Raw genomic sequence first — 20,847 nt, forward strand, 5'->3', positions numbered from 1 at the left:
TAAGAATTATGATTGAAATTAGCTGCATTTTGCACAACGCCAGCGATACTTGTGGGAAATTTATCTTTGCATCAGCATGCTGTACGAAATGTCTGTTGAAAATTGAATAAACTGAATTTAAACAAAATATGTTTATTTTTCTTACACTTTAGAAATTTGTGTGCAATTATAAGCGTTACCAACCCATTGTCTTTTTCTATTGCATTTATTTTTTTATCAGTTTATTGATATCAGTTTATCATGCAGCAGTAGAAGACCGAGCTTTACTTGTGAAAAGAATTATATACATAAAAATAATATTCAGTGTACCCCTCCCCCGAAACTATAAACTCCTCGTACCCTGATGTTCACAAGAAAAACTTTTGTGCAATTTTATAAATTCGTTTTTTAAACGAAGATACAAAGGGGGAGGCAATTTTCAAACTCTAGGACTCTAATTTTCCATTCCAATTGACATCCCTGGCAATTTTTAATTAATCGAAGGTTTCTGCCGCAATGAAGCCAAGAGGATATTCTTTGTCAAACAATGCCGAACGGATAAGTTAATAAATGTAATTTTTCGAATACTTTCGAATTTGAAATACGGTCGCTAATTAAGTGTGGTGAATATGTCAAAATATAATATTACATAATCGGTTCCAATACTTAGACTTGTCCTGTAGAATTTACTTGGACAGCGCAACTGCGCTGCCTATGTATTTTGTTTCGGCTTTATGATTCCCGCTGGTATAAATGCTATTTATCAATATAAATCAGTGAACCCAAAAACAAATCAATTTGATAAAAAATGGCAATTAATATTTCAATAAATCAGGTTTTTTAAAGAGTCAAAACCCATTCAAAACTACGAGATAGATGAATAGCACGATACCCGGGGCTATTAGAATAGAGATTGGTTCAATTAGGAAATTGAGCATCCTGTACTGGGCGTGGGGGTTTGGGGAAGTGGAGGCGGATATTTACTGCAGCATTAGTGGTGATTCTGGCTGGAAAAAAAGCAGGGGATTTACGAAATTCACCTTCACCCAACCAAAAGATTGTTGACGCTATACTACTGTCGTCTGCAGCAGCTCATTGCTGACAATTTTAGTAATAGCCAAGCACCAGCACTTATATTTATGATTATTTAATGTTTGTAATGTATTGCGGAATGTTTCTAAATTCAGAAAGAATCATATTTGTTAAATAGTTACTTTTCTTCCCAACCGCTTGAATAGCACCTACTTCAATAGCACTCCCTAATGGGCTATAAACCTAATCTAACCAAACCTGTCAAAGTCAAACATTGCATAAAACTGAAAAAGCTAACTGACAACATTGACTAAATCCAAGGAGAAAAAAAATGTATTTCGGACATTCACTTATGAATGTCGACATTCACCTTCTTCGGACATTAACGGTAATATACAACATTCTTCGCTGTCCCATTGTCTATGCATATAAATAGATTGTCAGGTTTACTGACTCTTGAACATGCAACATTTAATTGTCCATAGGAAAAACAATCCGTATTCAGATCTATACCTCATTATTCTAATGATGTGTCCCTGTGTCCCGGTCGTCATTTATATTCCCTGTGTCCTGGTCGTCATTTGTGCCCCGGTGTCCCAGTTTGTAATTTCTCTTTGAGTGTCCCGGTCGTCATTTATATTCCCTGTGTCCCGGTGTCCCGGTCGTTATTTGTGTCCCGGTGTCCCAAAACAATCCGGTGTCCTCGAACAGTCCCTGTGTCCCGGTCGTCATTTATATATCCCGCCTGTGCCCCCGGCGTCCCCGTTGTAGTTGTCGTCCCTGTGTCCCGGTCGTCATTTATATTCCCTGTGTCCCGGTCGTGATTTGTGTCCGGGTGTACCAGTCTGTAATTTCTCTTTGAGGTTCCCGGTCGTCATTTATATTCCCTGTGTCCCGGTCGTCATTTGTGTCCCGGTGTCCCGGTATGTAATTTCATCAGTTGACAAACATGACGTCAGTCGACAAACAACTTCATGACGCATACAGCTCAATCCTTAAAATGACATCAGTCGACAAACATGACGTCAGTCGACACACAAACATGACGTCACTCGACACACACACACACACACAGACAACTTATTTTTATACAAATAGATATATATATATATGTATATATATGTATATATATATATATATATATATATATATATATATATATATATATATATATATATATATATATATTTACATATATTTGTTTTAGTGTTTTAAAGGCTTAAGGCTTGGATGCCTTTTGTATTGTCCAATAAGTCTTTATCATTGTATGTCAACATGTTTAACATCAATCCCAATAAATGTTGTACAGTTTGAAAAACAAGGTACAGCAGATAGTATGCATCACATTTGGTGAGATGGGTGCCATTGTGGCGCAGAGGCTGACAAGTATGGTGTGGCGCGGTGGAAGTGTACATTAGTGGTGAAACTTGTAGAACTCCAAGATGTACCCCCAATTGATGGAGCCTTAAAAATTACTTGATCCTGATTGTAATTTCTTAGACTCATCTAAAAAACTAATTGGATAAAAAACCACGTGTATTCGAGTCAAAATTTATCAATGAATAGGTTTAATTATTATTTGAAGCGCTTTCAAGTATCTTTTTTCCTGCTGTTTTGCTTAAGCGAGCAATGACCCCATCAAAGCCATAGGTCACCGATAGAGCCGGTTTCTCTTAAAATTGACCAGCTCACTTTGGCTTTAACTTGTGCACAGATGGGCGCTGCTTGATTGATCAAACGCAAATTTACGTTCGCTCCCGTCCTGGTTAGTCTCCAAGAATAACAGGTTAAAAATCTGACTGATAAACCAGTCTTTTAAAGGGTGTAAATTAATTTTAATAATATGTGCTATAACATGATTTTTGAAAGAGGACAAATCCATGCCTATGGCATGGAGTTGTCCATAACTCATTTAAAAAAGTTAAAAATACATTTAGCGAATTTATTCCAAGAGCCCTTATATTATGACTATTAGCTAGTAAGAGCTTATTCCGACACGTTAAGCTAAATAAAATCGATTTTCATGATTACTATAATGGCTAATGGTTGGCTGGCTGTGGCTCCCTGCAAGACCTAACTTTCGTATACTGATCCAGTATTTCCGTAAAGTTTTCCTAGAGGAAGGAGGGGAGGGGGTTAGATTAAAGTAATTTCAGAATGGCTTCGTTTGGTGAAAACGATCTCAATACTCTCTGCCTCTTCCGAGACGTAACGCACATTTATGGATGAAACGCGAACAGACTTAATTTGGCTCACTGACATCTTGGTTGGAAGAAATCAAAACATATCACGGTTGCAGCAATACTTGCAATTTAATAAAGAGCGAGCCACATCCTATAGTAGCCGTAAGTTTGAAAAGTTTTTGACAAAAAAAAACGATTTCATGAGACAAGTTTTCATCTAAAGATAATTCAGGAATTATGAATATTATATACGTTTATCTTAATAAAAAAATGTATTGCAAATTTTTTTTTCGGGAATTGTAAAAAAAAATCTGAAACCTAGAGCGTCTTTCTTTTTTTTTTTTTCCAGCGCTATCGGGACACTGGAACATCGAAAATGTGTCGAAATGGGTCACTGATCAGGGCTTTACTTTCCCCATCCCATCAGGTTGTGTTGGAGTTGGTCGCCGATTTTGACGTCACAAACACACCCATCAATTGAGGGATGAGGGAGGGAACTACCCCCCCCCCCCCCAATTAGCAGAATTTTCTTGTTTAACATTGTATTCTTCATTATAATATAATTTTCATGATCCCTTCTTCTAAAATGTTGATGTTTAAGATTTAAAAATTTGCAGAATTATAGCAGGAAAATTGCAATAACAATAACATGCGTTCTTTAAATGGTATTAACTATACGTTTAAAATTCTTTTAATGTCCTTCAATTTACTAAAATCACTGCGTATTCCATACAGAATAATATTTCATAAATGATTAAAATTTTTGTAAGCAACTTCTCAAAGATACCGATGGCACTATACCCCTTGAACTCTGCGTGTAACAAAATTGCACATTTTTTGTTGTTGGCAAGTTTAAGGGTGGTTCGAGGTAAAACCTGTTTGTAATGCCCAATTTTAATAAAAGCTAATGTTGACTTGTTCATTTTCACCGCTTAAGTTAGACAAAGATCGTTTTGTAAAATTTATTATGTATATTTAAAAAAATTAAAAACGGCCAGATATAAATCTTAAACATCGTATTTTTGTCATGGAAGTAAAGAGTGAAGTTGAGATTGTTGAGCAAGGTTGAACCCAGGTAATGACCAAGTCCCTTCATAAGCTGGTCACTCAGATTTGGGAGAATGAGAGTATTCCCGCTAGGGGCGTAGCTACAGTATTTTTATTTATTTTATATATATGGGGTACCCCATATATATATATATATATATATATATATATATATATATATATATATATATATATATATATATATATATATATATATATATATATATATATATATATATATATATATATATATATATATATATATATATATATATATATATACATATATATATATATATATATATATATATATATATATACTAGCTGTTGGGGTGGCGCTTCGCGCCACCCCAACACCTAGTTGGTGGGGGCGCTTCGCGCCCCCCCAAGCCCCCCCGCGCGCGTAAGTCGTTACGCGCCATAATAGTTACGCGCCATTGTAGTTGTGTCCCTATGTCCCACCTGTGAATATAGATAGATATATATATATGGTTTTAACTACGTAAAACTTGCGAATATACAACATTCTTTGCTGTCCCATTGTCTTTGCATATAAATAGATTGTCAGGTTTACCGACTCTTGAACATGCAACATATAATGGTCCATGGGAAAACAATCTGTATTCAGATCTATACCTCATGATTCTAATGATTGCCCTTGAGCTTTGTTGATGGTGATTGCTAATCGACCATTCCCTGTCCCGGTGTCCCGGTCGTCATTTACATCCCCCTGTTTCCCCCGGTGTCCCCGTTGTAGTTGTGTCCCTGTGTCCCGGTCGTCATTTATATTCCCTGTGTCCCGGGTCCCGGTCGTCATTTGTATCCCGGTGTCCCGGTCTGTATATACATTCGTTTTTTAGTTTTGTTTTTCTCCTTTATTTTTTTCCTTTTTTTTTCTTTTTTAGCTTATTTAGATTTTTAGATTTTTTAGTTTTTTTTATTATTTTTTAGTTTTTTTTTCTTTTTATTTTTTTTGTCCCGGTCGTCATTTATATCCCCCTGTTTCCCCCGGTGTCCCCGTTGTAGTTGTGTCCCTGTGTCCCGGTCGTTATTTATATTCCCTGTGTCCCGGTCGAACTTATGTCCTGGTCGTCATTTATACTCCCTGTGTCCCGGTGCTTTGTTGATTGCTAATCGAACATTCCTTTTGTCCTGGTCGCTTTCTCTTTGAGTGTCGTCATTTATTAGTTTTTTCCTTTTTTTTTTTAGTTTTTTATTGGTTTTTACCTTTATTTTAGCTTATTTTTCAGTTTTTTCCTTTTTTTTAGTTTTTTTTTATTTTTTATTTTTTTTAGTTTTTTACCTTTTTTTAGTTTTTTTAGTTTTTTTAGTTTTTTAGCTTTTTTACTTTTTTTATTAGTTTTTAGTTTTTTTTTGTAGTTTTTGCCTTTTTTTAGTTTTTTCAGTTTTTTTTTTAGTTTTTTATTGGTTTTTACCTTTATAGTTTTTTTTAGTTTTTTAGCTTTTTTATTTTTTTTATTAGTTTTTAGTTTTTTTTGTAGTTTTTGCCTTTTTTTAGTTTTTTCAGTTTTGACGTCACCTAATCCAGTTTTTTCAGGTGACGTCACCTGATCCATCCATCCATCCATCCACAGACAGACAACTTATTTTTATATATATAGACTAGCTGTTGGGGTGGCGCTTCGCGCCACCCCAACACCTAGTTGGTGGGGGCGCTTCGCGCCCCCCCCAAGCCCCCCCGCGCGCGTAAGTCGTTACGCGCCATAATAGTTACGCGCCATTGTAGTTGTGTCCCTATGTCCCACCTGTGAATATAGATAGATATATATATATATGGTTTTAACTACGTAAAACTTGCGAATATACAACATTCTTTGCTGTCCCATTGTCTTTGCATATAAATAGATTGTCAGGTTTACCGACTCTTGAACATGCAACATATAATGGTCCATGGGAAAACAATCTGTATTCAGATCTATACCTCATGATTCTAATGATTGCCCTTGAGCTTTGTTGATGGTGATTGCTAATCGACCATTCCCTGTCCCGGTGTCCCGGTCGTCATTTACATCCCCCTGTTTCCTCCGGTGTCCCCGTTGTAGTTGTGTCCCTGTGTCCCGGTCGTCATTTATATTCCCTGTGTCCCGGTCGTCATTTGTATCCCGGTGTCCCGGTCTGTATATACATTCGTTTTTTAGTTTTGTTTTTCTCCTTTATTTTTTTCCTTTTTTTTTCTTTTTTAGCTTATTTAGATTTTTAGATTTTTTAGTTTTTTTATTAGTTTTTAGTTTTTTTTTCTTTTTAGTTTTTTTGTCCCGGTCGTCATTTATATCCCCCTGTTTCCCCCGGTGTCCCCGTTGTAGTTGTGTCCCTGTGTCCCGGTCGTCATTTATATTCCCTGTGTCCCGGTCGTCATTTGTATCCCGGTGTACCGGTCTGTATATACATTCGTTTTTTAGTTTTGTTTTTCTCCTTTATTTTTTTCCTTTTTTTTTCTTTTTTAGTTTATTTAGATTTTTAGATTTTTTAGTTTTTTTATTAGTTTTTAGTTTTTTTTTCTTTTTAGTTTTTTTGTAGTTTTTACCTTCTTTTTAGTTTTGTTAATTTTTTTTTTACTTATGTCCTGGTCGTCATTTATGCTCCCTATGTCCCGGTGCTTTGTTGATTGCTAATCGAACATTCCTTTTGTCCTGGTCGCTTTCTCTTTGAGTGTCGTCATTTATTTTTTTCTTTTTTAGTTCTTTTAGTTTTTACCTTTTTTAGTTTTTTTTAGTTTTTTAGATGAAAATTTTTTTTAGTTTTTTCCTTTTTTTCTTTTTAGTTTTTATTGGTTTTTACCTTTATGTTAGCTTATTTTTCAGTTTTTTCCTTTTTTCTTAGTTTTTTTTTATTTTTTATTTTTTTTAGTTTTTTACCTTTTTTTAGTTTTTTTAGTTTTTTTAGTTTTTTTAGTTTTTTAGCTTTTTTACTTTTTTTATTAGTTTTTAGTTTTTTTGTAGTTTTTGCCTTTTTTTAGTTTTTTCAGTTTTTTTTTTAGTTTTTTATTGGTTTTTACCTTTATTTTAGCTTATTTTTCAGTTTTTTCCTTTTTTTTAGTTTTTTTTAGTTTTTAGTTTTTTTAGTTTTTTACCTTTTTTTAGTTTTTTTAGTTTTTTTAGTTTTTTAGCTTTTTTATTTTTTTTTATTAGTTTTTAGTTTTTTTTGTAGTTTTTGCCTTTTTTTTAGTTTTTTTAGTTTTTTAGCTTTTTTATTAGTTTTTAGTTTTTTTTGTAGTTTTTGCCTTTTTTTAGTTTGACAACTTATTTTTATATATATAGATAGTTTTTTTTTTTACTTATGTCCTGGTCGTCATTTATACTCCCTGTGTCCCTGTGCTTTGTTGATTGCTAATCGAACATTCCTTTTGTCCTGGTCGCTTTCTCTTTGAGTGTCGTCATTTATTAGTTTTTTCCTTTTTTTTTTAGTTTTTTATTGGTTTTTACCTTTATTTTAGCTTATTTTTCAGTTTTTTCCTTTTTTTTAGTTTTTTTTTATTTTTTATTTTTTTTAGTTTTTTACCTTTTTTTAGTTTTTTTTTAGTTTTTTTAGTTTTTTAGCTTTTTTACTTTTTTTATTAGTTTTTAGTTTTTTTTGTAGTTTTTGCCTTTTTTTAGTTTTTTCAGTTTTTTTTTTTTAGTTTTTTATTGGTTTTTACCTTTATAGTTTTTTTTAGTTTTTTAGCTTTTTTATTTTTTTTATTAGTTTTTAGTTTTTTTTGTAGTTTTTGCCTTTTTTTAGTTTTTTCAGTTTTGACGTCACCTGATCCAGTTTTTTCAGGTGACGTCACCTGACACATCCATCCATCCATCCACAGACAACTTATTTTTATATATATAGATATATGATTGTTGCCTCTGAATTATTTGTCTTTACTGTTTTTATTGTTTGGTAAATGACGACTTATACTTATTGACGACACGACTGCCTGTCCATGGATTATTCTTTATGGTTGATTGTGTATGGCTATGCTGTTTGACCTATGTGATTGTATGGATGAGTAGGGTTAAGGCCTCATTCAAGCGCTGGTCTATATTAATCACTAATGTAGGAAAACAGTCTTCCTTTTCTCCTTCTGTCTTCCTTTTTTTTTTATTTTTTTTTATGTATTTGTGCTGTTGCATTGGTGATTTCTCTTTTCATTATATATATATATATATATATATATATATATATATATATATATATATATATATATATATATATATATATATATATATATATATATATATATATATATATAGTTACCGTAAATGTTCGATATTCGTGAATGTCGATTTTCACCTGCTAATCCACTATGAGCTAGTCCTGGCTGTCTGCGAAACTCGTTTTCTAAAGTAAGCTCAATAGGATACCTAAGGAATCCTGACAAATGACTATTTCCACACAATTCTCACACAAAATTGATTTTTTCATGAGAACCTATCACATGTATTTATTCTGGGCGGTCAACTCCCACATTCTCCAAAATGATTTTAACAACCTCACGAGTTGATTTATCTCAATGTTCAAGGTTAGTTAATTTCATTTTAAATAAATTATTGACAAAAAAGTTAACATAACCTCATCCCCTCCACATACGAAGGCATTATATGGAGGAATAATCCCTGAAATTTCTTGTTTTGTTTTATACGACTGAACAAACGAAAGTTTTAAAGATATTTATCTTATGGTGGGAAACCATAGTCAGCGCAAAAGAGTTGACTTTGTAAAGAGCAATGTCTTCGATGTTAATTGTGTATTTTTCTTTTGTCTGCTATTATGCAGCGGATGACCATAGAGACTTTAGTGACGACTTATTTGATCTGAGATTAAAAGCTATAAGGCCATTTTTAAGGGTCGGGCCGATCAGTTGGGGGGCAGCGGTACGTTCCATGGATTCCTATATTTCCAGACATCAGATCGAAATTTTCATTATAGTCGCTGCGCCTCTAAGCCTCTGCGCCTCTGGAGTGCAGCATAATAAGTGCATGATATATCCTATATCAAAACCCATTAAGTTCAGTTTTCCCAAATGATGTTTTATCTCTTTAACAGTTTCTAAAACTCAGTAACACAGGTCTTTATGTTATGTGAAGGCATAGCTAGGTTACAACTTAAAATTGGCAATACGAACTTACCGTGTTGTTCATGAGAGCTTTAAAGCAGCCAATTAGCGCCGAGTGAATTGAACTTTGCTGAACGTCATAATCCATGGCAGTTAGGGCTTCCAGTAAGGTGACAAGCCCATTATTATCTATGAAACGTAAAACATACGAATGAGGCTGGGACCTTAAGGCTGTTTTTAATTCGTCGTATAATTGTGTTCTTTTGAATAATTCCGTTTCATCTTCTGTAGGATAAGGCAACTGAAAAAAAAATGTTAAAACTTTAAATTCTAACTTTTCCGTATTTTCTTAGATTTTTAAATTAGATACTAAAAGTTGGCTTGAATAATATTTACTCTTGCTTGTGGATTTGTGCTGTAGCGAAGTGAAATTTCCATAATCAAATCGAATTACGAAGGATTTTGGATAAGAAGGTCGCATATGAAAAGGAAAAAAGGAAGGAAAGTAAACATTAACAACTGCATATAAAAGCATTTTTTCCACCTGTGAGAACGTTCCAAAGGGCCCAGCCCCCAGTAAAATTGCAAAATATGTCCAAACGTATAAGCACCACGTAAGGGAGGGTGGCTTGGGGGGGGGGGGTAGTGTGCTTAGTCAACCAGTTCTTAAGCTAATGTTAGGTATGGATTTAAATTTGACGTTAAAAAAGAGATTTCTTATCGGTAAAACTTAAAGAACACCCTGTTTTGTTCATTATTCTAGAAGATATTTTTCAGTAGCTCCATAGTTTTGAAACATTTAGAGATTGTCGCTGGAATAAAAAAAGCTATGAGTTTGGAGGTCGCAATCTTAAGACTACAATGCAACATCAAAGAATACTGCTTGAAGCACAGCAAGGGTTATTAAGATACAACATAAATTGTTGCCGGAATACACTCTCTTTAGTCTAGAATCTAGGCTGTTGGTGGAACGTCTTTTTTTCCCATTGTCCATATTCAAGGCTTTAAGTATTTTTTATAAGAAAGCATAATCCTAATTCATTGTTAAATTTCTAAGTTTTATCAGGGAAAGACTCCCATAGAGGAATAGACAAACTTTTCTTGTTTTGTTAAGAAATTATTCGTTCCCTGTCAAACCAAGTTAAGGACTGATAAGAATTGTTACATTATTAAAGTCTTTGCAAACCCTTGAAACAGACCGAAAATACTGCTAGCTTATACAAATAGATAACTATTCTCAAAAGTTTCTAATCTTTAAAAGAAAGAATTGCTGCCCCGAAGCACAATAAGCAAACAATTAATACAATAGGTCTCAATGAGAGCTTTTGAGCGTAGCTCAATAATTTCGATTAGCCATTAAACGCTAAAAATTACAAAAATCAATTGCAATGACATTAAGTATATCAGAATCTAGTATCTGACATTTTCAAAGCCTCTGGACAGTTTCATTAAGAAAGCCTCATTCCAATTCATTCTTCACTTTCTATGTTTTATTTGGCAATGATGTTGACTTTAGGTAGCTAGCAAGAAATATACAAATTTTTCTTGCTTTATTGAGGAGTGATTCCTAAATAGTCCAACCAAGTTAAGGTGTAATTTTTTTCTATTTATTTAAATTAGGCAATGGAGACAGACCGTGATTATCAGTCCAAAATGTTCACTTCTTTCTTCGTTATTTTTTTATATTCCCGTTGGGATTTTTTTTTTTAGTCATGTCAAGCCATGGCCTCAAATATCATCTTTTACAAGAAAATCCTTCGGGAAAAACAAGTTTATTCTTGTTTGCTCTTTTCCTTTTATATTGAAGAATAATTCTTTTTCAGTCAGATTCAGTTGTTTGAGTTTCAAATATAATGAAAAAGGTTCAAATTGGTACTCAAAGCCAGTACCGTGTCCTGGCAGATGGTAATTGCTCGGAGACAAGTTTTTTTTTATTCCTAGGATTTTGGCCTAGAAGATCCATTATAACTTCGAGAGAATAGACTAAAGAAAAAGCCACACTACATCCTGATAAATTGCTTCTTGCGTCAATACAGATTTCATCTCACTTGTTCCACATGTGTTGAAATTGGATTTTCCAGTATAGCCTAGAATAACAATGTTCAACCCAGGTTTGAAAAGAGTTAATTTTACAAAAAAAAATCCAAAAAGAAGTTTTTGAAAGAAAAATAAAGGGTCGTTACAATACAAAAAGTACAATTGTACTATATTATGTACTATGTGAGGTACTGACGAAGGGGTGAACCCCCTCATATATGTAATAAAAACCTGAGAATACAAAAGTTCATTAGGTAAGCTAATTTATAAGTTACGTATGTGTTTTACTAATAAAAACATTCGTAAAAATTGAAAGGTATAATTGCCTTTTTAAGTAACCAAAAATGGGAGGGCAACTAGGCTTCCTCCCCCGCTCTTTTTTTCTCAAAATCATTCGATCAAAACTATGAGAAAACCATTTAGCCAAAAAAATAAATATGCAAATTTCGTTTTAATTATTCCTCTGCAGGAGTCAAAATCAAAACATGCATTGATTCAAAAACGTTCAGAAATTAAATAAAAAAAAAGTTTTTTTTTAACTGAAAGTAAGGAGTGACATTAAAACTTAAAACGAACAGAAATTACTTCGTATATGAAAGGGGCTGCTTCCTCATCAACGCCCCACTCTTTACGCCAAAGTTTGACTCTTTCTCTCAACTCTTCTTTTTAAAACAGTAATAAGTAAACCTCCTGTGATATTTCTCACTGGCGCAGAGTTTTGTTATTAATCCAGCTACTGTATTTGTTTTATTTTTACTATTTTTATTTTTATGTGATTTACCAAGAAGGCTAAACCAGAGAGAAACAGGGGTAGTGCTTGTAAAAGATCATTTTATTGAAACACTTTTCGTTCTTTTTACTGGCTTAAATTTTCACACAAGAGAACTGATCAGGCTGAATTTATCTTCACTGACTTAGATTTTCACGCAGAAGTTTCTAAGACTTTGTTAATAACTTACCAAAATACGTTTCAGATGTAAAACAACGAAACTAAAGCATGCTCTTAACATATAAAAGGTGACCTCACGATATATATCGAGTTTGACGATATATATATATATATATATATATATATATTTGGCAATTAGAAGACTGTTGTTGTCTTCAGCTTTGGTCAAAGACTACGCATTTGTCAAGCTGGATGTGGAATATCTATGATACGCATGTTGAACCTCTTGCGCCCCAAAACATTTAAGGCACGGCACGGACGAATATCCAAAAGTAGGCACAGATAAATAAAGTCACTTTACATGTGGTACAGAGTATGCATAGTCCGTTAGAAAGTATCGCTGAATAAAGGTCACTTTTTCTAATTAGTAAAATTTTCTTACCCCCGATATTGCTTGAACTCTTTCTATGTATTGCTCAGGGTGGATCGTTTCATTATCTCTGTCCAGCTCCTAAAAAAACAAGAAAAAACTACTTTAATTCATCATCTTATATAGTAACCTTTCCGGGTATTAATGAGGGCTAGACTCCCTGGGATATTTCCTAAGATTTCAGTTCTGAGCTTGGGTTTTCTGAAACGTACATTAAAATAAGAAGTACATGAATTATAAATACATTATCATTACTTATCATCTAGAAATAATTTTTTAAACCTTGGGGTTTTTACAAATGAATGTTAGGATATTTTTAACCTCTCAGTTGCAGCTACGGGCGGATCCAGGGGGTAGTTTCAGGGTCATCAGCCCCCCACCCACCCCAGAGAGTCTAAGGTGTCAATAGTTACAGGGATAGAGGCATGAAAAATATCACTTGGGGAGCCCTAGCTTCTCTGATCCCTATCAAATGTCAATTCTCTGTCTGCCCCTGGTGGTAGTCTTGGTATAAACAGTGAGCTGGTTGTTTATTTGTCGCAAGAGAAGAGGGGGGAGGGTTAAATGTGTATTTTATATAGGGACACATTTTACTACTATGTCATAAAATTAAGCACTTTGAAACAGAGAGACAAATAATGGGACTTTGGCCTATTCAGTTTATAAACCCGGGTTTTATGTAGACAAAGATTTGCATTTCACTTACAGTATTCTTGCATAAACGTCTGGGAAAATGACATAAGACAATATCGAGAAAGAATAAGTTTTATAGTTTTAAATAATAAAGGTTTTGCCTGAGTAGTATTCGAAGAAAGTGTAACTGCTGTGGTAATCGTTACAATAAACACGCTAGCATCACCGTAGCAAAATATTTTCCAAATACAAGGTTTTGTCTAGCTCCATGACAACTTAGATGGAGAGCTCACTAAAGCAGCTAAGTAAGATGCTGCAATCCATCTCAACTATTAAAACCTGACTTGGATGGTATTGCCAATGCAGCTGTAGCAGCTAAGTTTTAAGGGCAGTTGAGTTTTTAGACGAATAAATTGGCTGTTGGTATCTCTTTCTACGATCAACAACGATTTTCAATTAAAGCGGTGCCCCTATTTTCTGAAGCAACAAATGGCGAATAATTTCGCTCAGGATGACTGCCGTATCCTGTTTTCCTCCTAGCTTTCTTATTTTGAAATGTTAGTAGATGACTTTCAGGCTTATTTCTTCTTTTTTTTTTACAATTGGTAACGATTCATCTTAAGATATGATTGAACCATTTTAGTCTTTAGTTTAAATGTTTGGAACTTAGCTTCGTTACATTCCAAGCTAAAGTTGGGTGGTTTATAAGTTGCTCCTGAACTTTCTAGGGTTTGAATTCCAAACCCTTGTTTTTCCTATTAAACCATACGTGTCCAGCGTTTCGAATTTCAGGGCTGTGGATCAGATAATTTTTCCTGCGAATGGAGGAGGTCATGTCGCAGCGAAGGGCTTTTATACGCTATTTTTTAACTTTAAGGGGTGGCTTCGGATATATCCTGGAATGGAGAGATCATCCCACGCTTGTTGTACAGATATAATCTAAATTTATGGTTTTACGTGATATAAGCATGGAGCATTCTGTATGTTGTAGTCATGAGTTGAATTTCACTTATTCCTCTAGTTGAAATGGAATATTATTACTATTAACACCTGTGATTCGTGGAGTAGATGAATAGAAAATATATCAATTATGAGCAGTTAAAAAAAGAAATCTGTATGCCTTTCATCGACAGACCGTGGCCAAGCCTACTTCAGGAGATAAGTTTATGTCTTCGGTTATTGCCCCATGGGAAAACTCAAATCTGGTGGTTATTCTTAATTGTTTTAATTCCCATCGATTACGATTTCTCGTGATTCTTTCTTTCACTTTCTCCCAATATTATCTGCATAATTAACTAAATGTTTGTAAACTTTAAATTTGAGTGTGACAGTGAAAGGTATGAGGGCTTTTTAGAAAGTAACTTACGTTTTGGAATGAAAAAGAACGAAGTGAAGAAAAAATTCTTTGATTATGGGCACCTTTGAAAGATTCAATGTTACACTGATAATTGCTCAAAATATAGTCTTGTACAAATTGAGGCACATATCGCAATAATGTACCTATTTATGCACCTGATTTTGTTAACTTTTTTTAATTTTTAGTGGAACAAGGGTTTTACATAATTTGGATACAAAGGTTTTCCAAGAAACCAAGAAAAAATTTGCAAATGTCAGACATAAAGACTGCGCAAGCTTTTCTTGGAACAGGGTAAGGGTGCTATAACTTGCTGGATATCTCTTCCGTGGAGAATGCTCATTCATAAAAAAAAAATCTCCTGCTAACACTCTTCTCTTCCAGCTCCAAATCTATGCAAAGACGCTGAACCCGCACGTTCCCTGAAGTCACAGGTAATATAGTCTTATGAAAAGGGCTAGCATTGCCAAATAAGTCACCCGGTGCAGTTTCGGCTACACTAACGTGTAAAAGCACGTTTAAGCACACTTCGACATTATTCCTTTCTTCTAAATAAATTTACTAAAAGAACTGTAATCAATGGACCATAAAATGCTATCCCAATATTTACTACTTAGAGTACTACTCATGAATGAATGCTACTCCGTTGTTATTAGTTCTCCAATGTATTAATTTAAACAAAAATGTTCCGAAAGAATCTTTCCGAGGGGTCACCACTCTCAGAAATCATGTACACCAGGTGGCACGTGTCAAACGTGGCACAGCTATGCCAAGCATTTTGGGGGCGTTTCAACCGTTTTTGGGAATGTCCCAAGCGCGGTGGAACTATGCGGCATTACGTAGCGTTCTGATATGTACACTAGAAGAAAGGGAGTCAGCACTCCGTAGTATCTATCGCCAGCATAAGTCAAGGTTTTAGCAGTAGATACAACTTTGCAATTATTCATCCCTCCATTGATTTGTCATATTTGAATATTCTTAATTGCGGATTTGCCGAGAGTTGCATACTTGAAGCCTAAAACCGTCCAAAATCAGAATTTACGAGGAGGCAAGTAAACTTTCTATTTTTTTTTTTTTTTCGTAGGACATTAGAAGCGGATTGATACACTTGATTACTAGACTTGGTATGTGTAATTAAATAAAAAAACAAGTTTTTTGAAATGAAAGTAAGGAGCGACATTAAAACTTAAAACGGACAGAAATTACTCCTTATATGAAAGGGGATTTTCCTCCTCGACACCCCGCTCTTTACGCTAAAGTTTTTTATTGTTTTAAAAAGTAGAGTTGCGAGAAAGAGTCAAACTTTAGCGCATGGAGCGGGGTGTCGAGGAGGAAAAGCCCCTTTCATATAAGGAGTAATTTCTGTTCGTTTTAAGTTTTAATGTCGCTCCTTACTTTCATTTCAAAAAACTTGTTTTTTTATTTAATTTCTGAAAGTTTTTGGCTCTCCGTACATAAATTATTAAAATAAAATTTGCTATTAATTCTTTTTTTGGCTAAATGGCTTTCTCTTAGCTTTGATCAGACGATTCTGAGAAATAAGGGGCGGGGAAGGAGGCCTAGTTGCCCTCTAATTTTTTCGGTTACTTATAAAGGCAACTAGAACTTTTAATTTTTAACGAACGTTTTTATTAATAAAAACTATACGTAACTTAAGAATTAACTTACGTAGCAAACTTTTATATTCTTATATTTTTGATTATATATATGAGGGAGTTTGTCCCCTCGTTAATACCTCGCTCTTCACACTAAATCTTAAGTGTTGTCCCAATTCTTTAAGAATGACCCCTGAATAAGAAAGGCCGTAGAATAAATAGTTGAAATTACTAAAAATAATTTAGCATAAAGAGCGCAGTATTTATCTCCTTCTAAATACCTCGCTCTTTATGCTAAAGTATTTTTAGAACCCCTCATATGCGTAATAATCTCTGTTCGTTTTAAGTTTTAATGCTTCTCCTTACTTTCAATTGAAAAAACTTTTTCATGTTTATATTTTCATTGTTTTTTTTTTAATAGTAATGCTAGAAAATCCTACGCCCTTTTCATTGAATTTCTCTTCCCCCATGAAATATTCCTCCAAGGAAAGATCCTCCCATATAGCCCCCTCCCCTGAACCCCACACCCAAACAAAAAAATCCCCCTGAGAACGTCGGTACACTTTCCAATAAACATTACTGTATGTAAACATTGGTCAAAGTTAGTAACTTGCAGCCCCTCCTCCAGGGACTGTGGGGGGTAAGTCATCCCCAAAGACATAGTTATTATGGTTTTTGACTATGCGGAACAAAATGGCTATCTCAAAATTTTGATCCGTTGACTTTGGAAAAAAATGAGCGTGGGAGGGGGCCTAGTTGCCCTCCAATTTTTTCGGTCACTTAAAAAGGGCACTAGAATGAGCCCTCTTGCAACACTCTAGGACCACTTGGTCGATACGATGACCCCTGGGGAAAAGAAAAAAAAAAAAAAAAAAAACAAATAAACACGCACCCGTGATTAGTCTTCTGGCAAAAAATACGAAATCCCACATTTTTGTAGATTGGACCTTGAAATTTTTTTCTAGGGTTCTCTGATACGCTGAATGCGATGGTGTGATTTTCGTTACGATCCTATGACTTCTAGGGGGTGTTTCCCCCTATTTTTCAAAATAAGGCAAATTTTCTCAGGCTCGTAACTTTTGATGACAAAGACTAAATTTGATAAAACTTATATATTTGAAATCAGCTTAAAAATCCGATTCTTTTGATATATCTTTTAGCATCGAAATTCCGTTTTTTAGAGTTTCGTTTACTATTGAGCCAGGTCGCTCCTTACTACAACTAACGTTCCTTACTTACTAACGTTCGTTACCACGAACTGTTTGAAAATCCCGATGCGATGGCTTTCAACTGTTGACCCGTTAGCTTAGGGGGAGTAATATCATTCCAATTAGCAACATTACTATAATAAATCTTCGAGTTATTGAAGAGCTTTGTCTTCCATTTCCTCTGACTCTTCTGGTAAAACAAGGCCTTTATATTTATTTCCTTAAGAAATGAAAAAATTAAGTAGGAATAGAACTTGGAACATACAAAAATTACTCAAGCCAGAGAAGTCTATAGCTTTTGAAAGTTAGCTTGCACGGTAAACAAACTTGATCTAAAACGGATTTTTGTTTTTGTAGTAGTGTCTGCCGAATTAAAAGCAAATCGAAACATGGGTGATAAATCCGGAATAAATAAACTAAAACATATGGAAACAAACAGCTTCAGAAGGTATAGCTTTCCTTTGATGATGTTATCTTCGGGGATCAACACGGTGTTAATGTTTGAACTTACGGGTGACATCCGTTACCAATTTTAAAGAATTAGTTTTGCTTGTTTATTTTCACGACTCAACGCGAGAACACCGTAGGAATGCAGGAATACCGAAAAAATGTGATGCTATGCTGAAAACTTCGTGATTTTGAATATCAGGAGAAAAAATACTGGAAAATCGCGTTTTTAGTTATAAATAGACCTATAATGGGTCTAGTGGCCAATAAATATTTGTTTTTGTCTTTGGTGCTTTTAAATTTATGCATCTGGGGTGAAGAGGCAAACGCCCAACTCTATTGCTCTCAAGCGGATTCACAACGAATTGAGTTGTCGAACGTAGTAGTAACGGCTTATGGCCACGCTTAAAAATAAGTGCTGAACGCAGGAAAAGGTGTGGCTGTAGAAAAAAAAATACGAAAAATACATTGCCATTATTTTATGATCATTCACAAAACTGTTTTTTTACTTTTAAGCACCAACCAGTTTGTAATGATGCTCGTGCTTTCTTGAGCCGAATTAATTAATGACTACAAAAATCTAGAGCCAAGAGTGGGCCCAACACAAAAGATTTCACAGACCCACTGACAAAATTGAGTCACATGATGTAGAGTGTCCCTATTTTCACCAGCACACAGTTTTTTTTTTTTACTTTTTTAGAACCCTGGCCTCAGCAAATATACCCCTTATCATTCTACCCATAGAATTATACCCTCCTTATGGAGCATAATTCAAAATTTGGTTATCTCAAACAGTGGATTTAAGGTCACGCATCCAATAACGAGTTTCTGAAACACAAACCTGAAGGATTTATTATAACGAATCCTTCTAGTCTAGTTTGATAAATCTAAAAGAGTCCCTTTATTGATGCACTGATCCACAACACTATGAAATTGTTCTATCAATTTCTGATTTCCTGAAATATTTCTGATTCCTTTTCATAGCAACTATGAACGGAATCCATCAAATTAAGGGTTCATACTCCGTCACTTAACTTCAGGAATGAGGATTCCGTGCATCGAAAGTTACTTTTTCTGGATTTGGTCCACGTTAACACTGAACCATCCATTTCCAATCTATGTTTGCTAGTCGAGGTTTTCCAATTTCAACTATGTGCGGGGGATGGGTGAGGACAGGGATTTTTTAGCAAACAATGTATTTTTCAAATGTAAGGGGTGAGCTTTACTCTCCCCCCCCCCTTTCCCGCAATAATTACTGCTGATAATAAACCTTGAGTGTGGAGCTCTGACTAAGGCCTACTGGTAAAATAAAAGCTCAGCCAGCAAAATATTATGAAAAGTTGACATAATATTGACACTATAAAGATGGATTTGAAATTGGAATGGCATGGGTCATTGATGTAAATTTCTCTTGCATTCTAGAGATAATTTTTTGTACTCTTAGGTGATCTTAAACTTCTCCATCGTGTCTTTTTCATGAAATGTTTTCTTCAAAGGAGAAATAAATTAATTACGAAAGACAAATGCAAAAACGGTCAGCTAGATTTTTTCTTGAAAAAAAAAACAAAAAAAAGTAATATTTTTCCTGGCTATGCCTAACAGAGAGACCATCTTTCTAGTCATCAAGTGCGTCTGACCTTACCTTTATAAAAGACCAAATTGTGAAAGTTAAGGACAGCTGGAAGCTTTCTTTTAGTTACAATAAATTCCAAAAAAGTGTAGATCCATGGATATATTTATTCGAATAGGCATGCAAGGTCACGTTAAGAAAGAATAACAACAATTTGAATTAACAACCTAGACAAAACGAATAAAAAAGACATTAATGAAAGAAAAGGCCAAAAAGCCAAGAAAAGGCAAAACAAAAATACAGAATTACAAGTAGACACGGTTCCAATTCTAATCATCAATTTAAGATCTTATATAAGCTGATTATTCCCCACCCTTTTTCAAAGTGCAACTCTTACATTGGGCAAGACCCTGACGCTTTAAAAGAAAATAAAGTAAGACAAGTTAATCCTACACCTGAATAGTTTTGTGATAAATAGAACAATTTCGTTTTATTGAAATAATACTGTACAGTTGAAAGAAAAAACTATGGAAATAATCTATTTTAGCCATGAAAAACTTAGAAATCATTCTAAAGAAGTGTTTCTATATGTGTTTAATTTCATTGTGTGATTTACATCAAGACTTGAAAGCTTTATAGGGGCGTTTAACCCCTTTATCTAAAATTACACAAATGTTCATTTGCGAATAGCTTTGATGAGCAACTTTAAAATCAACAAAACTTGTATATTTAGAATCAGCATAAATAATTGATATTGTCGTTGCGCGTATTATAATCAATAATTAAAGATAAAATTGAAATAAAACGAGAATATAGTAACGGGTAAAACACTTAATAACAAACAGTGAACGTAGAGATTTTTTTCTCATATATAGGCTAATAGCAAACGTCCAAATATTTTGACTTCGCTTCTGCAATCCTTTATATACGGGATAAAAAAAAACTACATTAAATACTTGACCAAAGCTAAGAAATGGCATTAAAAAAATGGAAAAAAAAACATATACAAAGAAAACAACAAAAACATATGCAATAGCACACTTTCTTTTACTTGTACATCTTACGATGGCAGTAATCCTATCCTCGGCATAAAACAGACTGATACAATTTGTTTCCTTTTTTCGTTATTGATAGAACAATAAAAACCCTGCAGAATATAATTCAAAAATTCTTTTATGAGCTCAAGGGATATAATCATCGTTGAGGAGAGACTAGCTTAGAGCTAATCAGGGGACTATAAAGTGTATCGAAACGAACGATACTATTTCTCTAGCTAGTTGCCACAATGGATATTCCTGAACTTTTATCGTCGTTCATCAACATATTCTTCTACCTTAATTCTAAAAGACTTATCTACTAACTATCTGTTGCCTCAGATTTTTAGCTCATTGAGATTACA

The 20,847-nt window shown here is 34.1% G+C and overlaps 1 protein-coding gene across 1 annotated transcript in view; it reads right to left on the reverse strand.

Moving 5' to 3' along the window:
• Positions 1 to 20,847, reverse strand: part of LOC136029413 (disheveled-associated activator of morphogenesis 1-like) — a gene marked incomplete in the record, with an annotated part of 127,561 nt that overhangs the window by 43,969 nt on the left and 62,745 nt on the right. Inside the window, 2 exon segments of the mRNA XM_065707780.1 lie at positions 9,359 to 9,586; positions 12,654 to 12,722. Coding sequence (XP_065563852.1) covers positions 9,359 to 9,586; positions 12,654 to 12,722 — 297 coding nt within the window.

The sequence above is a fragment of the Artemia franciscana genome, chromosome 7, assembly GCF_032884065.1.
Source record: "Artemia franciscana chromosome 7, ASM3288406v1, whole genome shotgun sequence".
In the NCBI taxonomy this organism is placed as follows: domain Eukaryota; kingdom Metazoa; phylum Arthropoda; class Branchiopoda; order Anostraca; family Artemiidae; genus Artemia; species Artemia franciscana.